Below are 27,230 nucleotides of genomic sequence, written 5' to 3' on the forward strand. Positions count from 1 at the left end.
CCTAAGTAGCTGGGATTACAGGCATGTGCTACCACACCCAGCTAATTTTTGTATTTTTAGTAGACAGGGTTTCATCATGTTGGCTAGGCTGGTATGGAACTCCTGACCTCAGGTGATCCGCCCACTTCAGCCTCCCAAAGTGCTGGGATTACAGGCGTGAGCCACTGCGCCTGGCTGACTGCCTTCATTTCTAATACCAAATGCAAGTTGGGGAGTTCCCAAAACCACCCTCAGTTTCAATAATTCACTAGAAAAACAGAACACACTGAAAAGTATTATATTCATGGTTGCAGTATATTATAAGGAAAGGATTCAAATTAAAATCAGCCAAGACGCAAGTTTTTACTGGACTTGATCCGTTCTACCCCTGTGGTTGACCTTTAGTCTCTAGCCCCTCCCAGACGTCTGGCTAAGACCTTTAGTTAGCCTCCTCTGGAGGCTGGAACTGATACCCTGTGCTCCAGGCCCCCACTATAATTCAGATTGGTAACTGTTCTGTGGCCAAAGCCCCCAGGCAAACAAAGACACTCCCATCAGGCAGAACTAATTTCTAATTCCAGGGGCCTAGAATTCACCTCCCAGCAGCCCAGGGCAAAGGCTGGACCTCTCTTTGGGAAGGTTACTTCTTTTTTTTTTTTTTGGCAGGGGGACAGGGTCTCACTCTGTCGCCCAGACTGGAGTGCAGTGGCACGATCTCAGCTCACCTCAACCCCCACCCCGGGTTCAAGCGATTCTCCTGCTTCAGCCCCCCGAGTAGCTGGGATTACAGGCGTGCGCCACTACTGCCCGGCTAATTTTTTTATTTTTCGTAGAGATGGGGTTTCATCATGTTGGCCAGGCTGGTCTTGAACTCCTGACCTCAAATTATCCACCTGCCTCGGCCTCCCAAAGTGCTGGGATTACAGGCGTGAGCCACCCACCCAGCCAGGAAGACTACTTCTTTGCTACACAATATTATCACCAAAATGTAACAGGTTATTTCTAGGTGGCGGAATTGAAGGTGACTTTGCTTTTGTTCTGTGCACTTTTCCTTTTTGTTTGAATTTTCTTTTATTATGGATATATATATATATATTTTAATCGATAAAACTACTAAAGCTTAAAAGATAAAAGTGAAAACTAAATCTCTGAATGGGTGGGAGGGCAGACAGGGAAGCAGTACAAGAAATTCTAAAGAAAAACCAGTAGCGGCCAGGCGCGGTGGCCCACGCGTATAATCCCAGCACTTGAGGCAGGTGGATCACCTGAGATCCGGAGTTCAAGACCACCCTGGCTAACATGGTGAAACCCTGTCTCTACTAAAAATACAAAAAATTAGCTGGGCATGGTAGCGGGCACCTGTCATCCCAACTACTCAGGAGGCTGAGGCAGGAGAATTGCTTGAACCTGGGAGGCAGAGGTTGCAGTGAGTCAAGATCGCACCATTGCACTCCAGCCTGGGCAACAAGAGTGAAACTGCTTCTCAAAAAAAAAAAAGACCAGTAGAGATGACTACACAAATATGTAACCTACATTCAAAAGACATGCCATAAAAACAAGTAAAAGACAATGAAAATCCTAGGGGAAACATTTGCAGAAACATCGCAAAGCATTAGTACCACTAATATTATAATATTGCGAATATAAAATAGCATGGGAAACAATGGCTGACACCTGGGCACAGCTGTAATCCCAGCACTTTGGGAGGCTGAGGTGGGCAGATCACCTGAGGTCAGGAGTTCAAGACCAGCCTGGCCAACATGGCGAAACCCTGTCTCTACAAAAACACAAAAATTAGCCAGGCATGATGGCAGTACCTGTAATCTCAGCTACTTGGGAGGCTGAGGCAGGAGAATCGCTTGAACCCGGGAGGCAGAGGTTGCAGTGAGCCAAGATCATGCTGCTGCAATCCAGCCTGGGTGACAGAGCGAGACTCCATCTGAAAACACACACGCGCACACACACACACACACACACACACACACACACAACGTTGACATTTCAATGACTGTAAATGACGTGTAGTCTGTTTACCAGTAATGTCCCAAAGCCAGTTTCCCGGCTTTGACATTGCTCCAGCGATACAAGAGCCACCACTGGGGAAAGCTGGGTGAAGGGTACATGGAGCTCTTTGTTCCATTTGTGTGACTTCCTGTGAGTCTATAATTACTTCAGAATAAGTTTTTTTTTTAATTTTATTATTATTATACTTTAAGTTTTAGGGTACATGTGCACAACATGCAGGTTTGTTACATATGTATACATGTGCCATGTTGATTTTTAGAAAAGGCAAACAGGCATGGGCAAACAGCTCAGAAAATAAGGGGCACATGGCTAACGCACAGGTTTTTAATTATGAAATTTCATTAACAAATGATGCAAATTGAAGTGAAATACAAGTTTGCCTCTTGCAAATCTGGTTTCATCTCCAGTCCGGAGGAGTGGGGAGCACCTTGGGGTCTGATTGGGGTTTACTCTTCTGGCGAGGAAACCTAGGACTCTGGCTTTAAATGGTGCCCTGCCCAGGGGTCCCTGCCCCTGCCTGAAAGTCCACTTATGGCTTGAATCTGACAGGAAACTTAAGAACATGCCCAAGAATCTCCTAAAACTCAGGAGCGTGCCTCACCATGCTCAGCATTGACCGTGTGCTGGGCCCAGGCCCTCATATCTGCAATGGCCGACCCAGCTGTCCAGTGTGGTGGATGTGGTCACTGTTTTGCAGAAGGTGGGCTGGGCCGGGCCGGCCTGGGTGACGAGGCCAGAAATGGAGCCACTCTGCTTTCTTTGTTGGTTAGAAGTGGTCTAGACGTGGTGGTGTCTGTCCTCTAGTGGAAGGCCTGGACATAGCCCATCCCAGGCAGGGTGAAGTCACCATTGCAGGCAGGCACATCTTGCCTGGTATCCACTCCCTCAAGTTGCTCTGTTTTTGGGTGGTCATGGAAATGATTACTCCCTGCTTTTCACACAGAAAAGACAAACATACACCCTCACAAACAAACTGGCACACATGTGGGCGGAGCACCTGCAGGCACTCGAACACTCGCACACTGGAGTGTGCACCAGCCTTCCCGCCACAGCCCTCGGAGCCTGCTTCTCCAACAGGATGTTCTTCGAATGTAAGAAAAAAGATGCCAAGAGATCCACGAGGAGGACGGAGCAGGACCTGAAACCCCCCGGGGTTCCTCCGTAGGAGGCTCTCTGCTCGGGCAGGTGGCCCGACATGCACACTGCCCCTCCTGCCAGGCCATTGGCTGTGGCCCCTCCCGCGTCCCAGCTCCTCAATGAACCTTTGTTCGTCTGTAGCCTGTTAGCTTTGGCTGCTGGCAGCCTGTGGGACCAGGCCCACATCCCAGGACTAGCCGATAGAGACTGTCCTTTTGAAGCAAGTGAATTGGACTCCTGGAAGAGTCATTCCTCCACTCCCTCATTGAAACCACCTAATAACCGTGATCCTCGTATCTGGATCTGGTGCACAGAATTGACTAATTCATAAGTTATATCTGTTTTTGTGATGAATTGCCTTCCGCAATTATCTAGAAGCCCTGGAATGTCTTGGACCTTGCCTGGTCTTTTTCCTTGTTTATTTTGAAAAAGTAATACAGTAGTCCCCCCTTATCTGAGGGGGTGTGTTCTAAGACCCTAGTGGATGCCTGAAAGCTGAGATAGTACCAAACCCTGTATACGGTACATTTTTTCACATATTAGCTATATACTTGTGATAAAGCTTAATTTATAAGTTAGGCACAGTTAAGAGATTAACAACAATAATAACATAGAGCAATTATGACAATCTACTATTCACAATTGCACAGATAGAAAATCTGTTTTTACCATAGATCTTAGCAACCTCAGCCTATGATTTTTTTCCTTGTTAAGTTGAGAAGTTTCACCTTTTCACTTAATGAAAGCACTTTAAGGCTTCTCTAGGGCATATCTGAATTGCCAGCATCACTACTCTTATGCTTTGTGGCCATTATTAAGTAAAGTAAGGGCTACCTGAACATAAGCACTGTGATACCGCAACCATGGATCTGATCACTGAGATGGCTGCTAAGTGACTTAGCAGACAGGTGGCAACTACAGTGTGGATCTGCTGGACAAAGGGATGAGTCATGTCCCAGGCGGGACAGAGCGGTACGGCATGAGATTTCATGCTCTTCCAAATGGTGCACGGTTTAGGATTTATAGATTGTTTATTTCTGCAACTTTCCATGTAATATTTTCAGACAGCGGTTGATCATGGGTAAAGCACAATACTGCAGGAAAGGGAGGAATGCCGTACATTCCAGTGTTATATTTCAACAATACAAAACGGTGACCAGTGAACACTTCTTCTCACTGGACCCCTTGCTTCTCCAGCTCATCTCTGCAAAGGGAAATCGCTATGGCACTCTTACTTTTTCTTGTGTATCCATCCTGGCTGCCTTTTCTCCTCCCTCCTCTCCTATGTGTCTGTGTGGATATCTCTGAATATAAAAGGTAGCCATACCAGGCAGGGCGCGGTGGCTCACGCCTATAATCCCAGCACTTTGGGAGGCCAAGGCAGGTGGATTGCTTGAGGTCAGGAGTTCGAGACCAGCCTGGCTAACATGGTGAAACCCCGTCTCTACTAAAAATACAAAAATTAGCTGGGCGTGGTGGCACACGCCTGTAATCCCAGCTACTCGGGAGGCTTAGGCAGGGGAATTGCTTGAACCCGGGAGGCGGAGGTTGCAGTGAGCTGAGCTTGCCACTGCACTCCAACCTGGCGACAGAGTGAGACTCCCATCTCAAAAAAAAAAAAAAAAAAAAAAGATAATAAAAATAAAAAACAAATGGGCTGGGCACAGTGGCTCATGCCTGTAATCCCAGCACTTTGGGAGGTCGAGGCGGACAGATCACGAGGTCAGGAGATCAAGACCATCCTGGCTAACATGGTGAAACCCCGTCTCTACTAAAAATACAAAAAATTAGCTGGGCGTGGTGGCGGCGGGCACCTGTAGTCCCAGCTACTTGGAGGCTAAGGAAGGACAGTGGCGTGAACCTGGGAGGTGGAGCTTTCAGTGAGCCAAGATCACGCCACTACACTCCAGCCTGGGCGACAGAGCGAGACTCTGTCTCAAAAACACAAACAAAACAAAACAAACAGAAAAAAGAAAAACAAAGGGTAGCCATACCATATATCTTGCACCTTGGTTTTATTTTTGTTTTTTCACTTAACAGTGCATCTTGTAGGTCTTCCCTATATGTTACCACATAGAAATGTGTTATTTTAAAAATTACCCCGTAGTGTTCCACTGTGTAGATATGCCAGTTTTTGTTTTTGTTTTTTTTTTTTTTTTGAGATGGAGTCTCGCTGTGTCGCCCAGGCTGGAGTGCAATGGCGCAGTCTCAACTCACTGCAAGCTCCGCCTCCCAGGTTCACGCCATTCTCCTGCCTTAGCCTCCCAAATAGCTGGGACTACAGGCATCTGCCACCACACCCAGCTAATTTTTTGTATTTTTAGTAGAGACGGGGTTTCACCGTGTTAGCCAGGATGGTCTCGATCTCCTGACCTTGTGATCCACCCGCCTCAGCCTCCCAAAGTGCTGGGATTACAGGCGTGAGCCACCACGCCTGGCGATATGCCAGTTTTGACTGGTTCCCTGTGATGAATATCTAGGTTATTTCCAACCTTTTGCTGCTGCAAACAGTGCTGCAGTTTAATGTCCTTCTCTTCACGTCTTTGTGCCCATGTGAGGTGGATCTGTCGAATCACTTCCTAGGAGTGGGCTTGTGGGTCACAGGGATGTGCAGGTACAATGTTGATGGGCAGTTGTCAGCTTGCCCTTCAAAAAGGCTCACAATTGTTTTTGCCCATCATTCTATCCCCAGCACCAGCTCAGTGATGAGAACTCTTCCCCACCAGAGCTCTAAACTGATTGGGAAATAAAACGGAGGAGTCACTTTGTAGCAGCGCTATTCGCTGTAGCCCAAAGGTGGATACGACCTGTGTCCTACTGATGATGGATAAACAGAATGTGGTCCATCTATACATGGAATATGATTCTGCCTTGAAAGTAATGAAGTTCTGAGAATATTTTTTTCTTTCCCCCTCCCTCCCTTCCTCTCTCTTTCTCTCTTCCTTTCCTTCTCCTTCTTTCTTTTCTCTTTTCTTTTCTTCTTTTGAGACAGGGTCTTGCCCTGTCACCCAGGCTGGAGTGCAGGGGTACAGTAGTGGCTCACTGCAGCTTTGACCTCCTGGGCTCGAGCGATCCTCCCATCTCAGCCTTCTGAGTAGCTAGGACCACAGACACCTACCACCAAGCCCAGCTGATTTTCTAATTTTTTGTGGAGATGGTGGTGTCTCACTACGTTACCCAGACCAGTCTCAAACTCCTGGGCTCAAGCAGTTCTCCTGCCTTGGCCCCTCAAAGTGCTGGGATTACAAGTGGGGAACTAGTAATGGTGCTGGTTATAAAACATTGTGAATGTTCTTAATGGCACTGAATCATCTACTTTAAAATGGTTAAAATGGTAAATTTTATATTTATTTTACTACAAGAAAAAGAGTCAGCAGATGGTGGCCAAAATATTACCTTTATTGTTGACCAAGCTGAGGATATGGCTTGTAAGAGAACCCCAGACTGACCTTCCACCTCCACCCCCTCTTCAGGAGCAGGGGAAGGAGGGAATGACCCCAGCCCAGGTTCTCCTTCAGCACTCACTGTACCTGTCCTGCAGCACTCACTGTGAGATGCCCCACTCTACCTATCTGTCAGGGAGTAGGGAGGAAGCCAGGGATGTTTTGCTAAGGGGTGTCCCTCTAAGAAGCACCAGGAATGGCGAAGAAACGTTGCCCCATGACAAACAAATATGGTTGAATGAACAAATGAATGGGCTCTACCACTGTTCTGAGACCTATAACGACAGCCCCAGAGCCCTCTGCATGCTTGCTTTTTTTTTTTTTTTTTTTTTTTGAGACAGTGTCTCTCTCTCACTCTGTTGCCAGGCTGGAATGCAGTGGTGCCATCTTGGCTCACTGCAACCTCCGCCTCCCAGTTTCAAGCGATTCCCCTGCCTCAGCCTCCCAAGTAGGTGGGACTGCAGACGCGTGCCACCATGCCCAGCTAATTTTTGTATTTTTAGTAGAGATGGAGTTTCACCATGTTGGCCAGGATGGTCTTGATCTCTTGACCCCATGATCCGCCTGCCTCGGCCTCCCAAAGTGCTGGGATTACAGGCACGAGCCACTGCTCCCGGCCTTTTCTTTTCTTTTTTTTAAATTGAGACAGAGTCTTGCTCTGTTGCCCAGGCTGGAGTACAGCAGCGAGGTCTGAGCCTCCTGAGTAGCTGGGATTACAGGCACGTGCCACCATGCCTGGCTAATCTTTGTATTTTTAGTAGAGACAGGATTTCACCGTGTTGGCCAGGCTGGGCTCGTGACCCTCCTGACCCTCGTGATCTGCCCACCTCGGCCTCCCAAAGTGCTGAGATTACAGGTGTGAGCCACTGCGCCCGGCCTCTGGCTGCTTTCTTTTGGAGAGAATGGTCTGAGCAGGAGTCAGGAGTTCATCCCAGCCGGAACCAACAGAATTAGGGACCTCTGACCTGGCCATGCCTGGCCTGCCCTCTCTGCCTGCCCCTGTTGTTACTTCCAGCTTGGTCTGTGCAAGGCTTGCAATTTAATTTCCTTCCATTCCACAGCAGTCTCTTGCCAGACCTCTGAGGAATTCATAGTTTGCTAGTTTCATCCAAGAAAAGTTTTGAGAGAGACTTTTGTTGTACTGTGAATTTCCTGTCTCATGTCAAGAACCTGCCTTCTAGGAAGGGCAGCCGTGGCAGGGTGGTGTAAAGATTGTTCTTCATGGAAAATTTAGCATTCATTTAATAACTGCATATTTAAAACACCTCCCACGTGCCAGGCCCTGTGCTGGCGACCCTAGGCAATGGCCTTCCCACAGAGGGGGAGGAGAGGGCTAGCGAATGAGTGAGTGCAGTCGGCCTTCTCTGTTCTGATGGGCAGATGGCAGGGGCGCGTTCAGGAGGTGGAGGCCGGAGGAGGATTGCGTGTCTTGGGGGAAGCCAGTGGTCTTGCAGAAATGGTCAGAACATGTTTCTGGTCTGCTTTAAAGAAGGAATGGGGCATAATCCAAGTTAGACTAAGAGGTAGCCCAGTCACCTTTGTCTGGAAGATGTTGAGCTGGCAGTGTGAGTTAGGGGAGCAGAAGTCCCCCCAGTCGCAGATGCTTTCTGGTGGTGCTGCCCTGGGGGCTCTGCAGGGAGGGCTGCCCTCCACTGCTGCAGGCTCCCTTGTGGGCTTTTTTAAAAAAAATTTTAGATAGGGTCTCTCTCTGTCACCCAGGCTGAGGTGCAGTGGCACCATGATAGCTCACTGCACCCTCCCAACTCCTGGGCTCCAGGGATCCTCCCACTTCAGCCTTCCAAGTAGCCAGGACCACAGGCACAGGCTACCACTCCCTGCTACTTTTTTTCTTTTTTTTTTTTTTTGGGACTGAGTCTTGCTCTGTCATCCAGGCTGGAGTGCAGTGATGCGATCTCGGCTACTGTACTCTCCGCCTCCCGGGTTCATGCCATTCTCTGGCCTCAGCCTCCCAAGTAGCTGGGACTACAGGTGCCCACCACGACGCCCGGCTAATTTTTTTTGTATTTTTAGTAGAGACGGGGTTTCACCGTGTTAGCCAGGATGGTCTCAATCTTTTGCGTGATACACCCGCCTCGGCCTCCCAAAGTGGTGGGATTACAGGCGTGAGCTACTGTGTCTGGCCTTCTTTTTTTTTTTTTTTTTTTTTTTTAAGAGACGAGGTCTTGTTATATTGCCCAGGCTGGTCTGGAACTCCTGAGCTCAAGTGATCCTCCCGCCTCAGCCCTCCAAAGTGCTGGGATTACAGGCGTGAGCCACTGTACCTGGCCCATTGTGGGACTTTTACAGCAGCTTTTCCTGAGTACCCTGTGAAGAAGGGTCCCCGTGGATGTCTGCATAGGAAATGTCCCCGCTCCTCTCCTTGAAGATTGACGGCGCACAGCCTAACAGCCCTGCCAGGCCCATCAGGAGAGAAATCTACACGAGCCTGCCCAGGGTTTCTGGGCATGAGTCGTCCAGGGCGTCCCTTCCTTTGTGACACCTGAAGCATTCATTGCCACCTTGCCACCTTCTGAGGCATCACAGAACTTAACGCGTTGCCTCCTCAGATCTTGACTTGAAATTGCCATGGGGGCGGGCTGGGGATGCGGGCGGGCTGGGGATGCGGGCGGTCGACACTTTCCGGCCCGCCGTGGCTGGTTTGTTTGGATTTTGAGTTGGACGCCCTTCTTTGTGTTTGTTGAGCGCCACCTGTTGGTCATAGAGATACTACCGAAACTCGGGGTGGAGGGGTGATCCCAGTTGGGAGTTCTGGTCTCTGTGTTGCTGCTGGACTGTGTTTGACGTAAACACCAAAGAAAAGGGAAACATTTCAGCTCACGGAGAGGAAGAAGAGGGGACCCTCAAACTAAACTTTGAGGTTTCTAGCCTGTAAGGCTAAATTTCCCTGCGTCTTGCCACTCCCCTCATCGTGTGTGATTAAAGCTGTTGGTATGACACCCTCTGCCCTCCAGCTTTGTCTGCTGCTACCCCCTGCCTTCAGACTCCCGTTTTTGGTTGGTTGTTTTTGTTTGTTTGTTTTCTGAGATAGGGTCTTGCTCTTTCACTTAGGCTGGAGTGCATTGGTGCCGCCATGGCTCACTGCAACGTCAAACACCTGGGCTCAAGCGACCTTCCTGCCTCAGTCTCCTCAGTAGCTGGGACTACAGACGTGCGCCACCATGCCCAGTTCACACATTGAGGGCTTTTCACTGCCTCGATCAGGCTGAGTTCTGCTCACTGGGGCCACCACAGGCCAGGCAGAAGGAACTGTGTGGGCTTCGTCGAGCTGGCTTTCCCTATCTACTAGGCCTTTGCTTAAACGCCACTTCTTCCAGAAAGCCTCCCCTCGCTGCTCTGGCCAGGTTGGTTATCCACCTTGTGCCCACAGCCATCTGCCCTTCAGGATGCTGAGCGTGGAGGCATGATGTGTGCTCCCACCCAGGGCGTGCTGCATGAGGGGAACCTCCCCGCCTCAGCCGCCCCCGCCTCAGCCATCCCCCACCTCAGCCGCCCCCCCCGCCCTCAGCTGTCCCCCTTCTCAGCTGTCCCCCTCCTCAGCCGTCCCCCGCCTCAGCCGTCCCCCGCCCTCAGTCCTCGGCTCTTCACAGTGCAGAGCAGGTGAGGCTTCTGCAGCTACGCAATCCCACCCTCAGGGCTGGCCTGGCACTCGGAGCTGACGTCTGCCCAGGTCTCTGTTCCTGGTGTTGGCAGAGGGCACCGGTGTCACCTTTTCCACCTGTGGAGAAAGAGGAACCACATGGCAATGTGGCAAACAAGAGAAAGGACTTCAGGGCGGGGGTTGTTAAAAACATCATGCCCTTCAATATATGTACCTACTATGTACTCACAAAAATCAAAACTAATTTTTTTATTTTAATTATGCCTTTTGCCAGGCACGGTGGTGCATGCCTGTAATCCCAGCACTTTTGGAGGCTGAGGTGGGAGGATCACTTGAGGTCAGGAGTTCAAAACCATCCTGACCAACATGGTGAAACCCTGTCTCTACTAAAAATACAAAAATTAGGCCGGGCTTCGTGGCTCACGCCTGTAATCCCAGCACTTTGGGAGGCCGAGGCAGGCAGATCAACTGAGGTCGGGAGTTCCAGACCAGCCTGATCAACATGATGAAATCCTGTCTCTGCTAAAAATAGAAAATTAGCTGGGTGTGGTGGCGCATGCCTGTAATCCCAGCTATACGGGAGGCTGAGGCAGGAGAATTACTTGAACCCGGGAGGCAGAGGTTGCCGTGAGCTGAGGTCGCGCCATTGCACTCCAGCCTGGGCAACAAGAGCGAAACTCTGTCTCCAAAAACAAACAAAAATTTGGCTGATGTGGTGGTGGGCACCTGTAGTCCCAGCTACTTGGTTGGCTGAGGCGGAAGAATCGCTTGAAGCCAGGAGGCGGAAGTTGCAGTGAGCCAAGATCTCGCCACTGCACTCCAGCCTGGGCAACAGAGCGAGACTCCATCTCAAAAAAAAAAAAAAAAAAAAAAATTATGCCTTTCAGTAATAACTTAACTCTAGATCATTGAGATTGTTATTAATATCTTTGTGTTTGCTTTAGGGTTTACCAGTTGTGTGTGTGTGTCTAAGCATGTATGTGTGTGTGTATTTTACTGTACACAAATGTGCTTTAATTTAGTCCTTATTAACACACTCTGGAGGAGGAGGCGTCATTCTGATTTTACCCAGGGCACTGTTGTGGTAGACAGCAGGTACGCCATGACACAGCGGTGGCTGTCTGATGCCGTAGCTGCCTGCTGTACCACCGGTGAGGCCAGGCCATCAACATGGAGGTGGGTTAGATGAGCCTTTGAACTGGGGAGAGAAGGAAGGAAGAAGGCGTGTGACTACTCTGAGTCCCTGATCTGTCGCGCAGAGGCTGCTGCTGTCTGCGTGTCTCTTGTGTGCTGAGGGGATGCACTGTGACATTTTTCTGGGGGAGTCATAACCTTCTGGCCTGTATTGCCCAAAGCCTGGGCTCCTTGGGGATTTGGGTGGGGATAGGCACAAGGGTCCTGCCAGGGGCACAGCCAGGACATCTGCCTTCCAGGGCAGGTTCCAGGTTCACAGAATGTTTATTGCTCAGGCGCTTCCTGTGAAGACTGCAGCTATTGTTGGCAAATCTCGGCTTGCCACGTGGCCTTTCTGAGTGGGACTGGAGAAGGGGCAGGGCTGTGGCCTGTGGTCAGATCAAACCTCCACAGCTGCACTGTGATATGGACCAGAAATAGTGCCTTGCCCATCTCAAGCCATCTGAAAAAGAGAAACCCTATGCGGGCTGCCCAGAGATGGCTCCGGGCCTAGCACTTGGAAAACTGAGCTGCCCAAGACAGCTGTGCCACCAGGGAGGCTGGGTTTACAAGTGCTCTGGACTTATTTAATGAAGAATTGTTAATTGAGCCCCTACTATGTGCCAAGCCACCTAACGTTCCTCCCTAGAGGAGCTGCAGTGTCAACAGGCAAAGCTGCATGTGTGCAGACACTGCTACATAAGAGCTCCCGTGAGACCGTCCCAGAGTGGAAGAGAGCAGAGGGACCCTGAAGGAATCGGCAGCAGCCTGGGAGAGGCCAGGCCAGCTCAGAGGAGATGGTGTCGGGGGCAGCATCTTGAAGGATTAGGAGGTGGCTGAGTGGAGGGCCATCAAGAGTGAGGACCATGTCAGAGGCTCTGGGAGGCAGAATAGGCCCTGCCCTGCAGGCGCTCAGGCCAGTGGGATGCTCGGGGACTTGGATTGTGAATGCCTCATGGGGGCTGGTGGCAAAGCAGGCAGGCCACGACCAGGTCACAGGAGCCTGGTTTTCACTCTGTGGTCAACAGATTTCTTTTAATTTTTAGTTATGGAAAATTTGTAGGATATGCCAAAGTAGACGGAATAATGTAGTGAACCCCACATGCTGCCACCGCACACACCAGTCGCTGTGTGACCCATGACTGTCCTTGGTCTGCCCCTCTCTGGAAACAAGAATGACTTTGAATCCAGGAAGGGAGGCTGGTCAAATGCGAATAACAATGAACAGCCCAAATGCAACCTTTGCTCCTCCTGGAGGGCACTCACTGCATGCCCAGTGCTCAGTTTGTGAGTCTGGTTTATGGAATCCTCCTAGCAGCCCTCTGCAGAGGTGTTTGGGTTAAAGTCCCTTCAACAGATATTGGTGGGTGGCTCCAAGGCTGCAGAACCCCTGCAGCCAGTCCTACCCTCCGCACCCTGATAGCATCCCCGCCACGCCCTGCCCTGTGTGGCTCTGAAGAAATCCCCCAGTGACCTGAATTCCATGGAGCCCAGTGTATGGCTGGGAGTGGATCAGTCAAGAGTTTGGTCCTGGAATGATTGGGTGGCACTTTGTAATTTCACTTCAATTTCAGAGTAACCACTGAGTCCCCCGCTTTGCCTTGCCTTTCAGTGGGAAGTTGGTGTCTCCAAAATGGAAGAATTTCAAGGGCCTGAAGCTACAGTGGAGAGACAAGATCCGGCTCAATAATGCCATCTGGCGGGCCTGGTACATGCAGTGTAAGTGCTGCCTAGCCTGGGCGCCGGTGGTGGTCAGAGCTCCACGGCTTGGAGGCCTGGGCACCCAGGGACCAGAGTCTGCTCCTGGAACCTGGTGTTTCTAACAGAAGTTCAGTCTGTGCAGACAGGAAACCCAAGCCAAGTCCTAGGGGAGTGGACATTTACTGGCCATCAGACCCAGCAGAGGGGTGGCATCTGAAGAGTCAGGGAGCAGGTCTAGGAAGACTCGGGCACGGGCCTTCTCTCTCCAGCCCAAGTGTCATGGACCCGGCAGCTTCTCCGGGAGATGAGTGTGCTAGGGCAGGCTTGTGTTGGGCTGGCCTTTCTCTGAGAAGCCACACTGCCTCTCTGACTGAGGTGTTATTGACAGATTCCTCTCCTTTCACCTGGACTCCTTTATTCCCCTGAAATCTCCTTTTCCTAGGGAAGGAGAAGGAAAGGGTACCTGGGAATGTGGTCCGCCCTGGGGGAGGGGTGCGGCAGACAGGCTGGGGCTCCCTCAGGGGTCCGGATCATGGTGCTAACTCTCACCCTCTCTCTGCTCAGATCTGGAGAAGCGCAAGAATCCTGTGTGCCACTTTGTGACACCCCTGGACGGCTCTGTGGACGTAGACGAGCACCGCCGGCCGGAGGTACTTGGCAGTGACCAAGGGTGGCTGAGAGTGGAAACATACCAGCACCTCACCAGGAGTGGCTCACCGCGGGCTGGTCCTGCAGGAGAGGCTGCCGAGGGGAGTGCAGGGCCTGCCCTGCGCCATCCATGGCCTGGGGGCCAGGCCTGGGAGCTGGTGGCCTCTGGCAACCCCAGGCTACAGAGCCTCCCCCTTCTCAGAGGGACTGGTCCAGGGACTGAGGGGGTTAATATCTTTCTGTTAATTTTTAAAGTGTGTGTCTATGTGTGATTATACATGCACAGGAAGTGTCTAGAGGAATATACAGAAGTGTCTTTATTAAGAGACTTCAGGAACCTCTGGGGAGTAGGATTAGGGCTGCCAGATGAGGGGGAGATGCTTTCTTCACTGCATACTCTTCTGTGTTGCTTTAATTTTGTCTAGGCATGTCTCACTGTTAACGATAAAGGGGGAATTTAGAAGGTAAGCTAATGAAAGACAGTTTTGAGACAGGTATAATCTGGTATTAGACAGTATCAAGGGATATCATTTTGTTGGGTATGGCAATATTGTAATCAGTTCTTTTTAACAGAAAAGCATCTTCGCTATCGACACACACAAAGTGTTTGTAGGTGAGGTGATTTGGGCCTTGAGATCAGAAAGTGAGGCAGCCCCAGGCATTGGGGCTCCTTATCTCTGGAGCTCGAAGGCTGTCATGCAAGGCATCCACACTGGCATCACGCGAAGGTTGGATGAGTGGCCCCTGGAGGGCACATTCCACCTGAAACTTCCTGGAATTGGCCGTTCATTTTTGCCCTTTGAATGTGGCAGAGGCTGCGGGGAAGGAGCATTTATGGGGGGGCTTGGGAATAGCTGCAGCGTTCCCCTGCTTCTTCCTCTGCTGGAGCGTTCTGCTCTCACCCCATCCTCCTGGACAGAGCCTCAGGACCGTGCCCCCAGGGCCTTTGGCTACCTTAGGTCTTGAAATGACAGTGCATTGTTAGCTAGAGTGTCTGCTGTAGCATGGAAGAAGTGGGACGTACTTTCTGAGTGATGTGGTAGCCACCGTGGGGTTTCCCGCTGGATTGCCTGAGGCCTGATTGTAGTGCCGGATACTCGGTATACCAGTTGAGCTTTGCTAATCAAGCAGAGCCCCCTCTTCACTCTGCCCTCTGTCCCTGTCCTAGGCTATCACCACGGAAGGGAAGTACTGGAAGAGCCGCATCGAGATTGTGATCCGGGAGTATCACAAGTGGAGAACCTACTTCAAGAAAAGGGTATCTGGCTGGAGAGTTCAGGCAGCCCGCCTAGGGAGGGAGTGGGCAGAGTCCCTGGTTCAGGGCCCTGGCCGAGGTGGTAGGCTCCACAGCCGCCCCACCTGGACGTGGAGCATCAAGCAATAAATCTGGGGCCCAGCGTGCCAGACTAGCCCAGGCGATGGCCTGCCTCGGTCAGGTCGTCTTTGCTGTCAGTTTCCCCATCTGTGCACTGGGTGGGAGTCTCCTTTGTGCAGGCATCGGCCTGGGGATGGTGTGAGCAGGACCCCTACCTGCCTCCCTGAGAGTTCTATATATTCTAGAGCCTTTGGGCCCTCCTAGGGCCATTGGTGACCGCCGTGTCCTGTCCCTTTGCCCACAGCTACAGCAGCACAAGGATGAGGACCTCTCCAGCCTGGTCCAGGTGGGTGAGCCTGGGAGCTCTGAGGACCTCCACTTTGACATAAGACAGCAGGGACTTCGGTGGCCCACCGGGAAGCCCTGCAAAAGGTGGCAGGCCGTGGGCCCTCCCTGGAGTCTCAGGAATGGCTCAAGAAGCAGTCCAGCTCTCTCTCCTGGGTGGGCTGGAGGGAGCCGCTCTCCAAATGCCTCCACCCTGCTGCCTCACTTCCACGGAGCAGCCCTGTGACGAATTTCCCCACGTGACAGGCGTGGGAATTCTTCGTCCCACTGTTACTCTTTGGTGCTTCCTCCCCTGTGTTGGTGTTGTGTTAGGACGATGACATGCTGTATTGGCACAAGCACGGGGATGGATGGAAGACCCCCGTCCCCATGGAGGAGGATCCCCTGCTGGACACAGACATGCTCATGTCGGAATTCAGCGACACCCTCTTCTCCACGCTTTCTTCACACCAGCCGGTGGCCTGGCCCAATCCCCGGGAAATAGGTAACCCAAACCAGGGCCTTGGGCTTTGAACAGCCAGCCACTTCCTTCTCTGCCAGGCCCCCTCTGGGTCAGGGTTCTTTCAGGGCCATCTCTGAGCTGCTGCATGTCACGGTTGGGGACAGGCAGTAAGGAAGGGAAGGATGGCCGGCCTCATTTGACATCCAGGCCGCACGTACCGAGTGGGTGGGTTCTGCAGAGTGGGCCTACTGGGCAGCTGCCATTCCCGTAGTGCCGTGGTGGGAAGACAGCAGCAGGGTCTAGTCTGAGTCATTGGCACATTTCGGATACCGTTCCCTTCACGGGGTACATGTGCCGTGCCTAAGCCGAGGCGGCCGGGCCATGGCTCATGCTAAAGAAAATCAGAAGCACTCCCGGGTGTGACCGCTCACCTTGGTGGCATTCAGTCTTCCAGTGAACCTCTCAGGGAAGAGCCCAAAGATTGAAAATTAGAACAGTGTTGGGGGAGGTCTCTGTTCTCTGTTGAGCTCTTTACAGCTTCCTGGAGTGTCCATTCCCTGATACCAATTTTACCTTCCTGGCAAAAACTTACTTTCCTGCCTTTTGAGGGTGCAGAATGGCCATGAACCCTGAGAAGGTAGAAATCCCAGCCAGCTCCTTGGAAGACTCTGGGATGTGAGCAGGGCCAGGAAGGTCTGTTCCAGGCCTTTTTTACGTTCCTGCAACATTGTCTGAGAAGACAAAATGGTTCCTCTCTCTGTGATTCTTGCAGCACATCTGGGAAATGCAGACATGATCCAGCCAGGACTGATTCCTTTGCAGCCTAACCTGGACTTCATGGACACCTTTGAGCCTTTCCAGGGTGAGGACCAGAGGCAGAGAGAGCATGGCTGCCTGCATCTCCCCCAGCCCAGCACAGAGCAGATCGCTGCCTTCCTTTAAAAGGCGAGACTTGGTAGAATGGGCAAGGGGGCGAGCACAGAATTTTTTTTAAACTGAACTGTTTTTTGTAGTAACTGCAAGGTCTGGGAAGTTTTTCTGGGACATTGTTCAGCAAGGAAATTGGCTCTGGATTTAGCCGTGACTGTAAGCAGTTCTCCCTCGAAGCAGCAGAGGGCACCGATGACACGGCCAGCTCTCTGCCAAGGCCCTGCAGTTAGATGGGTCCTTGAGCACCTGCCATTGTGAGAGCAGCAGAAACGCCAGGCCTGGGAGTGTTTCAGAGCCCAGGATAGTTGCCAACATGTGTGGTTCCAACCAGAGCCCCCTTTCTACAGAAAAAAAGATGTCTCTGAGGGTAATACCCTCTGGCCATGGCATCCCCCTGGGCCATGTGGGGTTTAGGGGTTTAGTCCTTGATTTGTTTGAGTCTTTTTTTTTTTTTTTTTTTAAGAGACAGGGTCTTGCACTGTCACCCAGGCTAGAGTGCAGTGGCTCCATCATGGTTCACTGCAGCCCTGAACTCCTGGGCTCAAGTGATCCTCCCACCTCAGCCTCCTGAGTACCTGGGACTACAGGCACACACCACCACACCCAGTTCATTTCTTCATTTTGTTGTAAGACGGGGGTCTCCTATGTTGCCCAGGCGATCCTCCTGCCTCTGCTTCCCAAAGTGCTGGGATTACAGGTGTAAGCCATCACACCCAGCCTGTTTTAGTCTTTGTTATTTGGAGACAGAGCCTTGCTCTGTAGCCCAGGCTGGAGTGCAGTGGCACGAACACAGCTCACTGCACCCTCAACCTCCTTCCTGGACTTAAGCGATCCTTCCACCTCAGCCTCCTGTGTAGTTGGGACCACTGGTGGCACCAACCAGGCATGGTGGTTGTGGTTGGCACCTTTTTTTTTTTTTTTTTTCCGAGACGGGAGTCTCGCTCTGTCATCAGGCTGGAGTACAGTGGTGCGATCTTAGCGCACTGCAACCCCTGCCTCCTGGGTTCAAGCCATTCTCCTGCCTCAGCCTCCTGAGTAGCTGGGACTACAGGCATGTGCCACTACACCCAGCTAATTTTTATATTTGTAGTAGAGTTGGGGTTTCACCATATTGGCCAGGATGGTCTTGATCTCTTGACCTCATGATCTGCCCACCTCGGCCTCCCAAAGTGCTGGGATTACAGGCATGAGCCACCGTGCCTGGCCCTGTTTGAGTCTTGATTCCAGCAAATGCTGGGCACACTGAGCTCAGAAGACCCCTGTTGTTGTTTTTCAGACCTCTTCTCTTCTAGCCGCTCCATTTTTGGCTCCATGCTACCTGCATCTGCCTCAGCACCTGTACCAGATCCCAACAACCCACCTGCACAGGTAGAGGAAGCTGGGGGATGGGTGGGGGAAGGGGCTGGCAGGCACAGGGCTGCTCATCAAAGGTTTGCTGCCAGAGCAAGGCTAATGGCATAGCCACACAGTCACCAGCAAGGCGCCAAGCAGTGCTAGACCAGCACTAATGTGCAGAGGCACGATTCCATCCCTCTTTACAGCATCCTTCAGCACCCATGGGGTGGGAGACTTGGTCCAGGTATGCTCCTGCCTGAGTGCCAGGTAACCTATGTGCAGCTAGCTCTGCTACGACTGATTAACACAGAATTAGCTAGACAGAGAAGAAAAACATGGATTACTAATAAAAATAACTTCTGTATATTTCTTTCACGTTTTACTAAGCAATCCAAAAAGTTGCTTACAAGTGCTTGGGCTACAGAGCTGAGTGAGGTACCATTCTTTGTCCTTACGGAGCCCTCATGCTTATGTCCATGACCAGTTAGACACTGGTAACCTGGCACCATCTTCAAACGGGCTCTGGGAAAAATTTCTACTGTAGAGACTGGGATCTGAACCATTGGTTCCTCGTAGCTTTTCTTATTTATGAAGAGGTGGCCTGATGACCAGTTGACACGTGAAATCATCCTCGGGGAGCCCCGAGCAGCTGCAATCCAGGCTGCCTCTGCTCAGTAATAGAAGATGACAGAGACTTTGGGGAGACTCTGCTGGACTCCAGAAACAAGATATTCCCAGGCTGCTAGCCAGCTGTGTGAGGGCCGTTGCCTTATCTGAGCTCTGAGTTATTTAATTTTTAATGGAAACAAGACCCCCGCAGACATGTAGGGGAACACAAATCCCTATCAGATCAGCAGCCATGGGCGTGGAGATGTGGCCTTTGTCCCTCTGTCCCAGCGCCCGGCCTGTGTAGTTGAACTTGGCAGTGTGCAGCGCTAGAAAGGAATTGTCTGACCCCAGCATTGCTTCCTGGCTCCTCTCTTCCTTTTTCAGGAGAGCATCCTGCCGACCACAGCCCTCCCCACCGTGAGCCTTCCTGACAGCCTCATCGCGCCCCCTACCGCCCCATCCCTGGCTCACGTGGATGGGCAGGGCTGTGAACACACCTCCCGGACTGAGGACCCGTTTATCCAGCCCACGGACTTCGGTCCCTCAGAGCCGCCACTGAGTGTCCCGCAGCCCTTCCTCCCCGTCTTCACCATGCCCCTGCTGTCTCCCAGCCCCGCCCCACCGCCCATCTCCCCGGTGTTACCGTTAGTTCCTCCTCCTGCCACTGCCCTGAACCCCCCAGCTCCACCCACCTTCCATCAGCCACAGAAGTTTGCTGGAGTCAACAAAGCGCCGTCTGTCATCACCCACACGGCCTCTGCCACCCTCACCCACGACGCCTCTGCCACCACCTTCAGCCAGAGTCAGGGCCTTGTGATCACCACCCATCACCCTGCCCCGTCAGCGGCCCCTTGTGGGCTGGCATTGTCTCCTGTCACCCGGCCTCCCCAGCCACGGTTAACTTTTGTGCACCCCAAACCTGTATCCTTGACTGGGGGCAGGCCTAAGCAGCCCCACAAAATAGTGCCTGCTCCCACCAAGCCAGAGCCCGTGTCCTTGGTGTTGAAGAATGCCTGCATCGCCCCAGGTGAGCCAGGCGGGGGGACTCAGTGCGGGGCTCCCCCCGACCCAGAGGGATGTTTTCCCATCCCAAAGGCTTTCAAACTTGTGACCGCCACCGCCACCCTGGTGTGCACGTGCCTGCGCACACACACACACTTAAATGAAACAAAAGGGTCGTGAAATAATACATGGCCATGATCTAGTCCGTTTTCTCTGCTCTATCTTTTTTGTTTTTTTGTTTGGTTTTTTTTTGAGACAGAGTCTCTGTCACCCAGGCTGGAGTGCAGTGGCGTAATCTCGGCTCACTGCAACCTCCCCCTGCCGGGTTCAAGCGATTCTCCTGCCTCAGCCTCCCGAGTAGTTGGGATTACAGGTGTGCGCCACCATACTCGGCTAATTTTTGTTTGTTTGTTTGTTTGTTTTTTGAGACGGAGTCTCACTCTGTCGCCCAGCTGGAGTGCAGTGGTGTGATCTCGGCTCACTGCAACCTCCGCCTCCGGGGTTCAAGTGATTCTCCTGCCTCAGCCTCCCGAGTTAGCTGGGATTACAGGCACCCATCACTACACCCAGCTAATTTTTTGTATTTGTAGTAGAGATGGGGTTTCACCATGTTGGCCAGGCTGGTCTCGAACTCCTGATCTCAGGCGATCTGCCCACCTTGGCCTCCCAAAGTGCTGGGATTACAGGTGTGAGCCCCCGCACCTAGTCTCTATTCTCTATCTTTTTTTTTTTTTTTTTTTTTGAGACGGAGTTTCACTGTTGTTGCCCAGGCTGGAGTGAGATGACGCGATCTTGGCTCACTGCAACCTCTGCCTCCCGGGTTCAAGTGATTCTCCTGCCTCATCCTCCTGAGTAGCTGAGATTACAGGCATGCGCCACCACACCTGGCTAATTTTGTATTTTCAGTAGAGATGGGGTTTCACCACGTTGGCCAGGCTGGTCTCGAACTCCTGACCTCAGGTGATCCACCTGCCTCGGCCTCCCAAGATGGTGGGATTACAGGTGTGAGCCATTGCACCCAGCTTAAAGTTAGTCACAACCTACAGTGTGAAAACACGTGGTCCTGGCCATCTCTTTCCTGGGTCTATAGCATGTCTCCTTCAAGAAGTCACACAAGTTTTAGGTGCCTTGGTGGCTTTGTCTTCCTGTCCCCTGGGGTTGAGAACAAGCTGTCTCACTGGCAGAGAGGCAGCCTCTGCAGGGTGGGCCAGGCCCTGTGGCCCAGGGCTGCACCTGAACATCCTCCTTATCCTGGCAGCTGCCTTTTCAGGCCAACCACAAGCGGTGATCATGACGTCAGGGCCTCTGAAGAGAGAAGGGATGTTGGCCTCCACCGTGTCCCAGTCCAACATGGTCATTGCGCCTGCTGCCATCGCCAGGGTGAGGAGGGCCCTGGGCAGACCCGCAGTGTCCTTCTCACCCCGGAGCACCCTGATCTTGAGCGGCCCTCACCTGAGACTACTGGTGTGCCGCCCTGCTGTATATCAGCGGTCGGGGGTGACCTCTCTCCCATGTCACTGCAGGCTCCTGGGGTCCCGGAGTTCCACAGCAGCATCCTGGTGACAGATCTCGGCCATGGCACGAGCAGTCCGCCTGCCCCCGTCTCCCGGCTCTTTCCAAGCACAGCGCAAGACCCCCTGGGGAAGGGCGAGCAGGTCCCACTGCATGGGGGCAGCCCCCAGGTCACTGTCACAGGGCCCAGTGAGTGTTCACTCGGCGGGATGGTTGGGACATCACAAGGGAAGTAACTGGGCCTGCCGTAGATCATGGGGGGTGCTTGCTGGGTCCCCAGGACGGAGCCTGGGCTTAGGACACACAGTGAGGTCTTGTAGGCCTGCTGATAACACAGTCTGGGAACACGCTCTGTGGGTGGCAGGATGAACTGTGGTGGCACTGGCAGGGCAAAAATTAGTGGGCATGTGGCAGTGTAGGTGACCTGTGTGCTCGGGGAGTCCCTGCTGACTGCCCATGAAGGCCTGGTACTGAGCTGCTGTTCTTACCCAGAGAAGGGATTGAGGAACCCTGGGGTTCCTGTCTCTGGGAACATCAGCCTGGGGTTGCTGTGGCCACAGAAGCCATCCAGCCTCATCTGGGCACCAACGTGGCCTTCCCCAGCAGGTCTCAGCACTACAGGTCTGTGGCCCATGTCCACTCTTGGGCCATCCAGGGGCGAGATAGTCAGAGCAGGACTGATTTTGCCCAGGGACATCTGAGGAGCCAACAGGCCAGATCAGGGACAAATGATTTGCCCGAGGCTGTGCTGCTGGTAGAGGGTGTAGGCAGATGGGGCCCCTTCCCTCAAATGCCTGCCATACCAGGAAGGGAAATGGAAATGGCCTCTTTTCTTAAATAAATGCATGGTGTAGGCCGGGCGCAGTGGCTCATGCCTGTACACCCAGCACTTTGGGAGGCTAAGGCAGGTGGATCACTTGAGGTCAGGAGTTCGAGACCAGCCCAGCCAACATGGTGAAACCTTGTCGCTATCAAAAAATACAAAAAAAAAAAAAAAAAGCCGGGCTTAGTGGCATGCACCTGTAGTCCCAGCTACTCAGGAGACAGAGATGGGAGAATCACTTGAACCCAGGAGGTGGAGGTTGAAGTGAGCTGAGATCGAGTCACTGCACTCCAGCCTGGGTGACAGAGCGAGACTCCATCTCAAACAAACAAACAAAAGCATGGTGTAGCTGCTCTTGGAACTCTGTGAGCAAACAGTTGTCTCCCTCTTCCCTCAGGAAGACACGAGTGAGGGAGGGTCTCTAACTTAGTGGGCTCAGCCAGCAGGGGCCTTTTCCAAGGACAGGCTTTGGAGAGTAAGGACTCTTCAGTCCGGAAAGACAGAAACAAGAGAGATGGGAGTCAGGCCCCTCAAATAATCGAGGGAGAGGTTAGGGCCAACCATCGCCTTGGTCTCCGGAGTCTCAGAACACAGAACTTAGAGCCTGCTGCACAGCCTCACGGGGAGTTTGGGGAAAATAATCCAGCAGAGAGGAAAGGAAGCGGAGGCATTTGTTACAGTAAAGCGGAATGGGCCGAGAAGGCCAAGTCCACCTGGGACTGAGCACGGTCACTCACTCCTCTAATCCCAGCACTTTGGGAGGCTGAGGCAGGTGGATCGCTTGAGCCCAGGACCTAGACAATATAGTGAGACCTTGGCTCTATAAAAAATGTTTTTTAATTAAAAAATATAATAATAATAAAGAGCCCACCTGCGAAATATCTCCTAAAGTGACACCAGTGACTGGAACACGTCATACAGGGTTGCTCCATCGTGTTCTGTGTGGGTTAAGGGTGTTTTTGTTGTTGTTATTAATTTAAAATTTTCAGGGAGTGAATAAGAAAAATCTAAGGAAGCATGTGTGTGCAGTTTAAAGAACCAAGTGCAATACGTGGCTAGCAGCGAGCACCTCATAACCCTGCAGAGACCCCAGGCTGCCTCCTGGTGGCGTTGAGGGGCCAGGGCTCCGCCCCTCAGAGGAGTCTGTTCTTACCAGGTCGGGACTGCCCAAACTCAGGGCAGGCCTCTCCGTGTGCATCAGAGCAGAGCCCCAGTCCTCAGTCTCCCCAGAACAACTGCTCAGGGAAATCCGACCCCAAAAATGTGGCTGCACTAAAGGTACCGCATGTCTCCTCTTGGTTCCCTTGGGAGGAGGGGAGAGGAGTGCAGGACATCAAGGATCTGTCTCTGTCTGGAACGGAGACCTCAGACCCAGCCAGAGCTGCCCAGGCAGGGGTGGATCAGAAATGGACTTCTCCTTGCCCCATGCCACGAACCAGCCCTGTGGGGATGGTGGGCCCGCTGGAGGCTTTTGGGTGGGCCCCAAGCCTGGGAGCCAACGCTGAGTCCACGTAGTGTGCAGGTACTGCCCAGGCTGCCCGCATCAGTTGCAGGAGGGATATGGCCACCACCAGAGCTGTGCTGGGGGGAGGAGGCAGGGCTGGGTGGGGAAGGCGGAGCTTGCAGCACCTGGGATGCACCGGTTCAGCCCCGCGGTTCCCAGCCCTGGCTGTGCACCATTCTGCAGAGCAGGTTTTCTATGGTTCCCAGTCTTGTCCCCCCCGGCTCCTCATTGGAGCCTTCAGCTTCTCGTCGTGCCCTCCTCCCACGTAGCTCTCTAGCCCTGGCCCTTGGGCACCCAGGATCAGCGTAGGGGGTGAGGAGGGGTGGACAGCATGCCTGCAATGTGCCTGTCTCAGTGACCAGTGGGTTCTCCAGCAGAACCGGCAGATGAAGCACATCTCAGCTGAGCAGAAAAGGCGCTTCAACATCAAGATGTGCTTCGACATGCTCAACAGCCTCATCTCCAACAATTCCAAGCTGGTGAGTTGCCAAGAGCATGGGCCGTGGCAGGGCAGGGGAGCTGGCAGGACGTGCTCCCTGCGTGGTCATTGCTGGTGGCAGGCCTGCTGGCTGTGGGTGCCGCCTCCAGCCACCTGCCCCTTCTGCAGACCAGTCACGCCATCACACTGCAGAAGACCGTGGAGTACATCACCAAGCTGCAGCAGGAGAGGGGCCAGATGCAGGAGGAGGCCCGGCGGCTGCGGGAGGAGATCGAGGAGCTCAATGCCACCATCATGTGAGCTTCTGGGCCTTGGGGCTCCAACCAGGCACCCCATCCCGACACAGGGCCTGCCTCAGAGGTGGTGGGACCCTGTGGCCTCATCACTGGTCGACGCCTCTTTGCTGCAGTAGTTCTGCTCTTTGTCACCCTCCTTCCACAGACCTCTCTTCTCTGTGCCTGGCTGTGGCCCGGCACTGGGCCAGCCCTGCCCATCTTTTGTCCCAGGGTCCTTATTGGCCACTGTGGCCACTGGCTGCTCCACAGCTCCCACGGCTCCTGTCATTTCAGCTCCTGCCAGCAGCTGCTCCCTGCCACAGGAGTCCCCGTTACCCGGCGCCAGTTTGATCACATGAAAGACATGTTTGACGAATACGTGAAAAGCCGGACCTTGCAGAATTGGAAGTTCTGGATTGTATCTTTGGGTTTTCTTTTTGCTCTTCCCGGCCCTCAGCCAATGCACTGAAGCCACAGACTGTGGCACTGTAGTTACTTTAGAAAGACTCTTTAAATGCTTGTCACCAAGCTCCTCACGACAGGCAGTGCTAGCGTCTGTCTCGGGAGAGAGTGGTCCGGCCTGGCCTGCTGTGTGGGCTGGAGCTGCTGATGCGGCTTCAGGGTGCTTTGCAGGAAGGGCTGGGGAGGTAGAACGGTGGGCTTCGCTTTCTAGGTCCTTAAGAAATCAGGACAACCCTAGAGCCACTTGCAGAAAGTGCAGGGGAAGGAGGCATGGTTCCACACAGCCTGGCAGCCAGCTTGGTCCTCGAAGCCACAGGGAGGGTGAGTGCCACCCCTGCTGTGACAGGCGGAAACCAGGACTCCCTCCACTGAGTGGTAGAGCCCAATTTGAAGCCTAATGGAGCATGTCCACCTCTGGGGGCTCTCGTGCCAAGGCCACCTTGCACTCAGCCTTCCAGGTGGCAGCACGGCTCTCACGGGGAGTGGTTCCTGCCTGGTCACTCCCCACCCTGCCACCGCTCTGCCTCTGAGTAAACGGTCGGCACATGTGTTGGGCTGACCGTGGCATTGGGGCAAGGGTCTGACAGTCAGAGGTGACGGTTGTGCGGGAGGAGAGAATCCCAGCTGCAGCTATCGGGCAGGGCAGGGCACAGCACGTGTGTGTGCTGGAAGGGGCAGGGTGTTTTTGTTTGTTTCTTTTTTCCCCCTGAGACAGGGTCTCACTTTGTCACCCAGGCTGGAGTGCAAAGATGCAATCACGGTTCACTGCAGTCTCCACCTTCGCAGACTCAAGTGATCCTCCTGCCTCAGCCTCCTGAGTAGCTGGAACTACAGGCTCATGCCACCACGCCCGGCTAATTTTTGTATTTTTAATGGAGATGGGGTTTCACCATTTTGGCCAGGCTGGCCTCAAACTCCTGACCTCAAGTGATCCCCCTGCCTTGGCCTCCCAAAGTGCTGGGATTACAGGCGTGAGCCACCGTGCCCGGCCATAAGAGGCAGTTTTTAATTGAAGAGATGACAGGCACCAGCTCTGATTCCCCTGTGTTGCTGTTTTACTGCCTGCCCTGGTCCTGGTCCCTGTCATTAATAGAGCTGGGTGGCGTCTGGAATGAATCGGAGCTTCTTTGATGAAATGGCACACTCCCCATCATCAGGCCGAGGTGGGGGAACTGTGAGTGCCATCCTGATCAAAGTCCGAGAGGAAACATGCCTCAGGCCTTCACTAAGATGGTCTAGGAGACTGGCATGCACTTTTGCATTTAACACAGAAGGCAAATGCCACTTTCAGGCAGATGGCTCCTGCCTTTATTTATTTATTTATTTTGAGAACAGAGTCTTGCTCTGTCACCCAGGCTGGAGTGCGGTGGTGCAATCTCGGCTCACTGCAGCCTCCGCCTCCCGGATTCAAGCGATTCTCCTGCCTCAGCCTCCCAAGTAGCTGGGATTATAGGCACCCACCACCACGCCCAGCTAATTTTTGTATTATTAGTAGAGATGGGGTTTCACCATGTTGGCCAGGCTGGTCTCAAACTCCTGACCTCAAGTGATTCACCCACCTCAGCCTCCCAAAATGCTGGGATTACAGACGTGAGCCACCGCACTTGGCTGGCTTCTGCCTTTCCACCTGCTCTGTGCCTTTGATGTTCCTGGCACTGTATGTAAGAACCATTTTAATTGCGTGTTTGTGCTAGGACCTGTTCCAGACTAGAGACCTTCTGTGTCCCTGTCCCCTGCCTGCTCGGTGCTCGAGCGGCCCTGTTGTCCAGGTACAGTTAGAGCAGAGTGTTTTCATGAAGTGGAAGACACACCTTGCCTAGAGATCTCTCCCCCTTTTTCCTAGTGATCCATTCTCTGTGGGCAGGTACTTTCCAGCCCCAGGGGAAGGGAGTACGCCAGCCCAGCCACCTTCGGGTCTGCAGTCCCCAGCCCCTCTCCGTGCTTGCCTTTTCTTTAACCACACACTGCAGTTCAGCATCATCATCAAGCCGCTCTTTGAGTCGTTCAAGGGCATGGTGTCCACCAGCAGCCTGGAGGAGCTGCACCGGACGGCGCTGTCCTGGCTGGACCAGCACTGCTCCCTGCCCATCCTCAGGCCGAGTGAGTGGGGCGGCGCCAGGGTGGGGGCTTCCTGCTAGTCCTGAAGGGAGGACAGCCCCAGGCTAAGGACAGTATTAGCCAGACTCCACTGCAGGCAGCCAGGCGGGGCCGGGGCAGGGGAAAGTGCTGTCCAGGAGGCCCTCAGTCAGGAGCACCCAGTGGGGCCAGGAGGCTCCTGCCCTTGTGTGTCTCCCAGCTTGTTCAGACCCAGCTTGCATGGATCGAGTGCCCACTATTTGCCAGGCCCTGTATCAGGTGCCTTCAGGTGTGTTTTCTTGTTTAATTCTTATAATAACAAGCAAAGATGATCCCATATGTTAAGGTTATAGAAGCTTAATATCAGAACAGCTGGCAGCCCCACGGCACCAGGAACAGCATAGGATGCTCCACCTACGGCAGCTCCTGCTGGATT

The 27,230-nt window shown here is 52.9% G+C and overlaps 1 protein-coding gene across 4 annotated transcripts in view; it reads left to right on the top strand.

Annotated features, from left to right (window-relative positions):
* The window catches only part of MLXIP (MLX interacting protein), a 67,373-nt gene that overhangs the window by 34,271 nt on the left and 5,872 nt on the right, over positions 1-27,230 (top strand). For 2 of the 4 annotated variants that reach the window (XR_008512414.2, XM_024256780.3), the window contains exons 2-16: positions 12,989-13,095; positions 13,642-13,727; positions 14,894-14,983; positions 15,345-15,386; positions 15,698-15,869; positions 16,600-16,689; positions 18,034-18,125; positions 19,086-19,728; positions 20,962-21,083; positions 21,227-21,404; positions 23,195-23,316; positions 23,917-24,021; positions 24,150-24,277; positions 24,551-24,674; positions 26,689-26,818. Coding sequence is in view for 2 of the 4 variants with exons in the window: in XM_024256780.3 (XP_024112548.1) it covers positions 12,989-13,095; positions 13,642-13,727; positions 14,894-14,983; positions 15,345-15,386; positions 15,698-15,869; positions 16,600-16,689; positions 18,034-18,125; positions 19,086-19,728; positions 20,962-21,083; positions 21,227-21,404; positions 23,195-23,316; positions 23,917-24,021; positions 24,150-24,277; positions 24,551-24,674; positions 26,689-26,818 (2,231 nt within the window). In the remaining 2 variants the exon portion in view is untranslated. The remainder of the gene's footprint in view (positions 1-12,988; positions 13,096-13,641; positions 13,728-14,893; positions 14,984-15,344; positions 15,387-15,697; positions 15,870-16,599; positions 16,690-18,033; positions 18,126-19,085; positions 19,729-20,961; positions 21,084-21,226; positions 21,405-23,194; positions 23,317-23,916; positions 24,022-24,149; positions 24,278-24,550; positions 24,675-26,688; positions 26,819-27,230) is intronic. The other 2 variants (XR_008512415.2, XM_024256781.3) reach the window with 1 other exon arrangement.

The sequence above is a fragment of the Pongo abelii genome, chromosome 10, assembly GCF_028885655.2.
Source record: "Pongo abelii isolate AG06213 chromosome 10, NHGRI_mPonAbe1-v2.0_pri, whole genome shotgun sequence".
In the NCBI taxonomy this organism is placed as follows: domain Eukaryota; kingdom Metazoa; phylum Chordata; class Mammalia; order Primates; family Hominidae; genus Pongo; species Pongo abelii.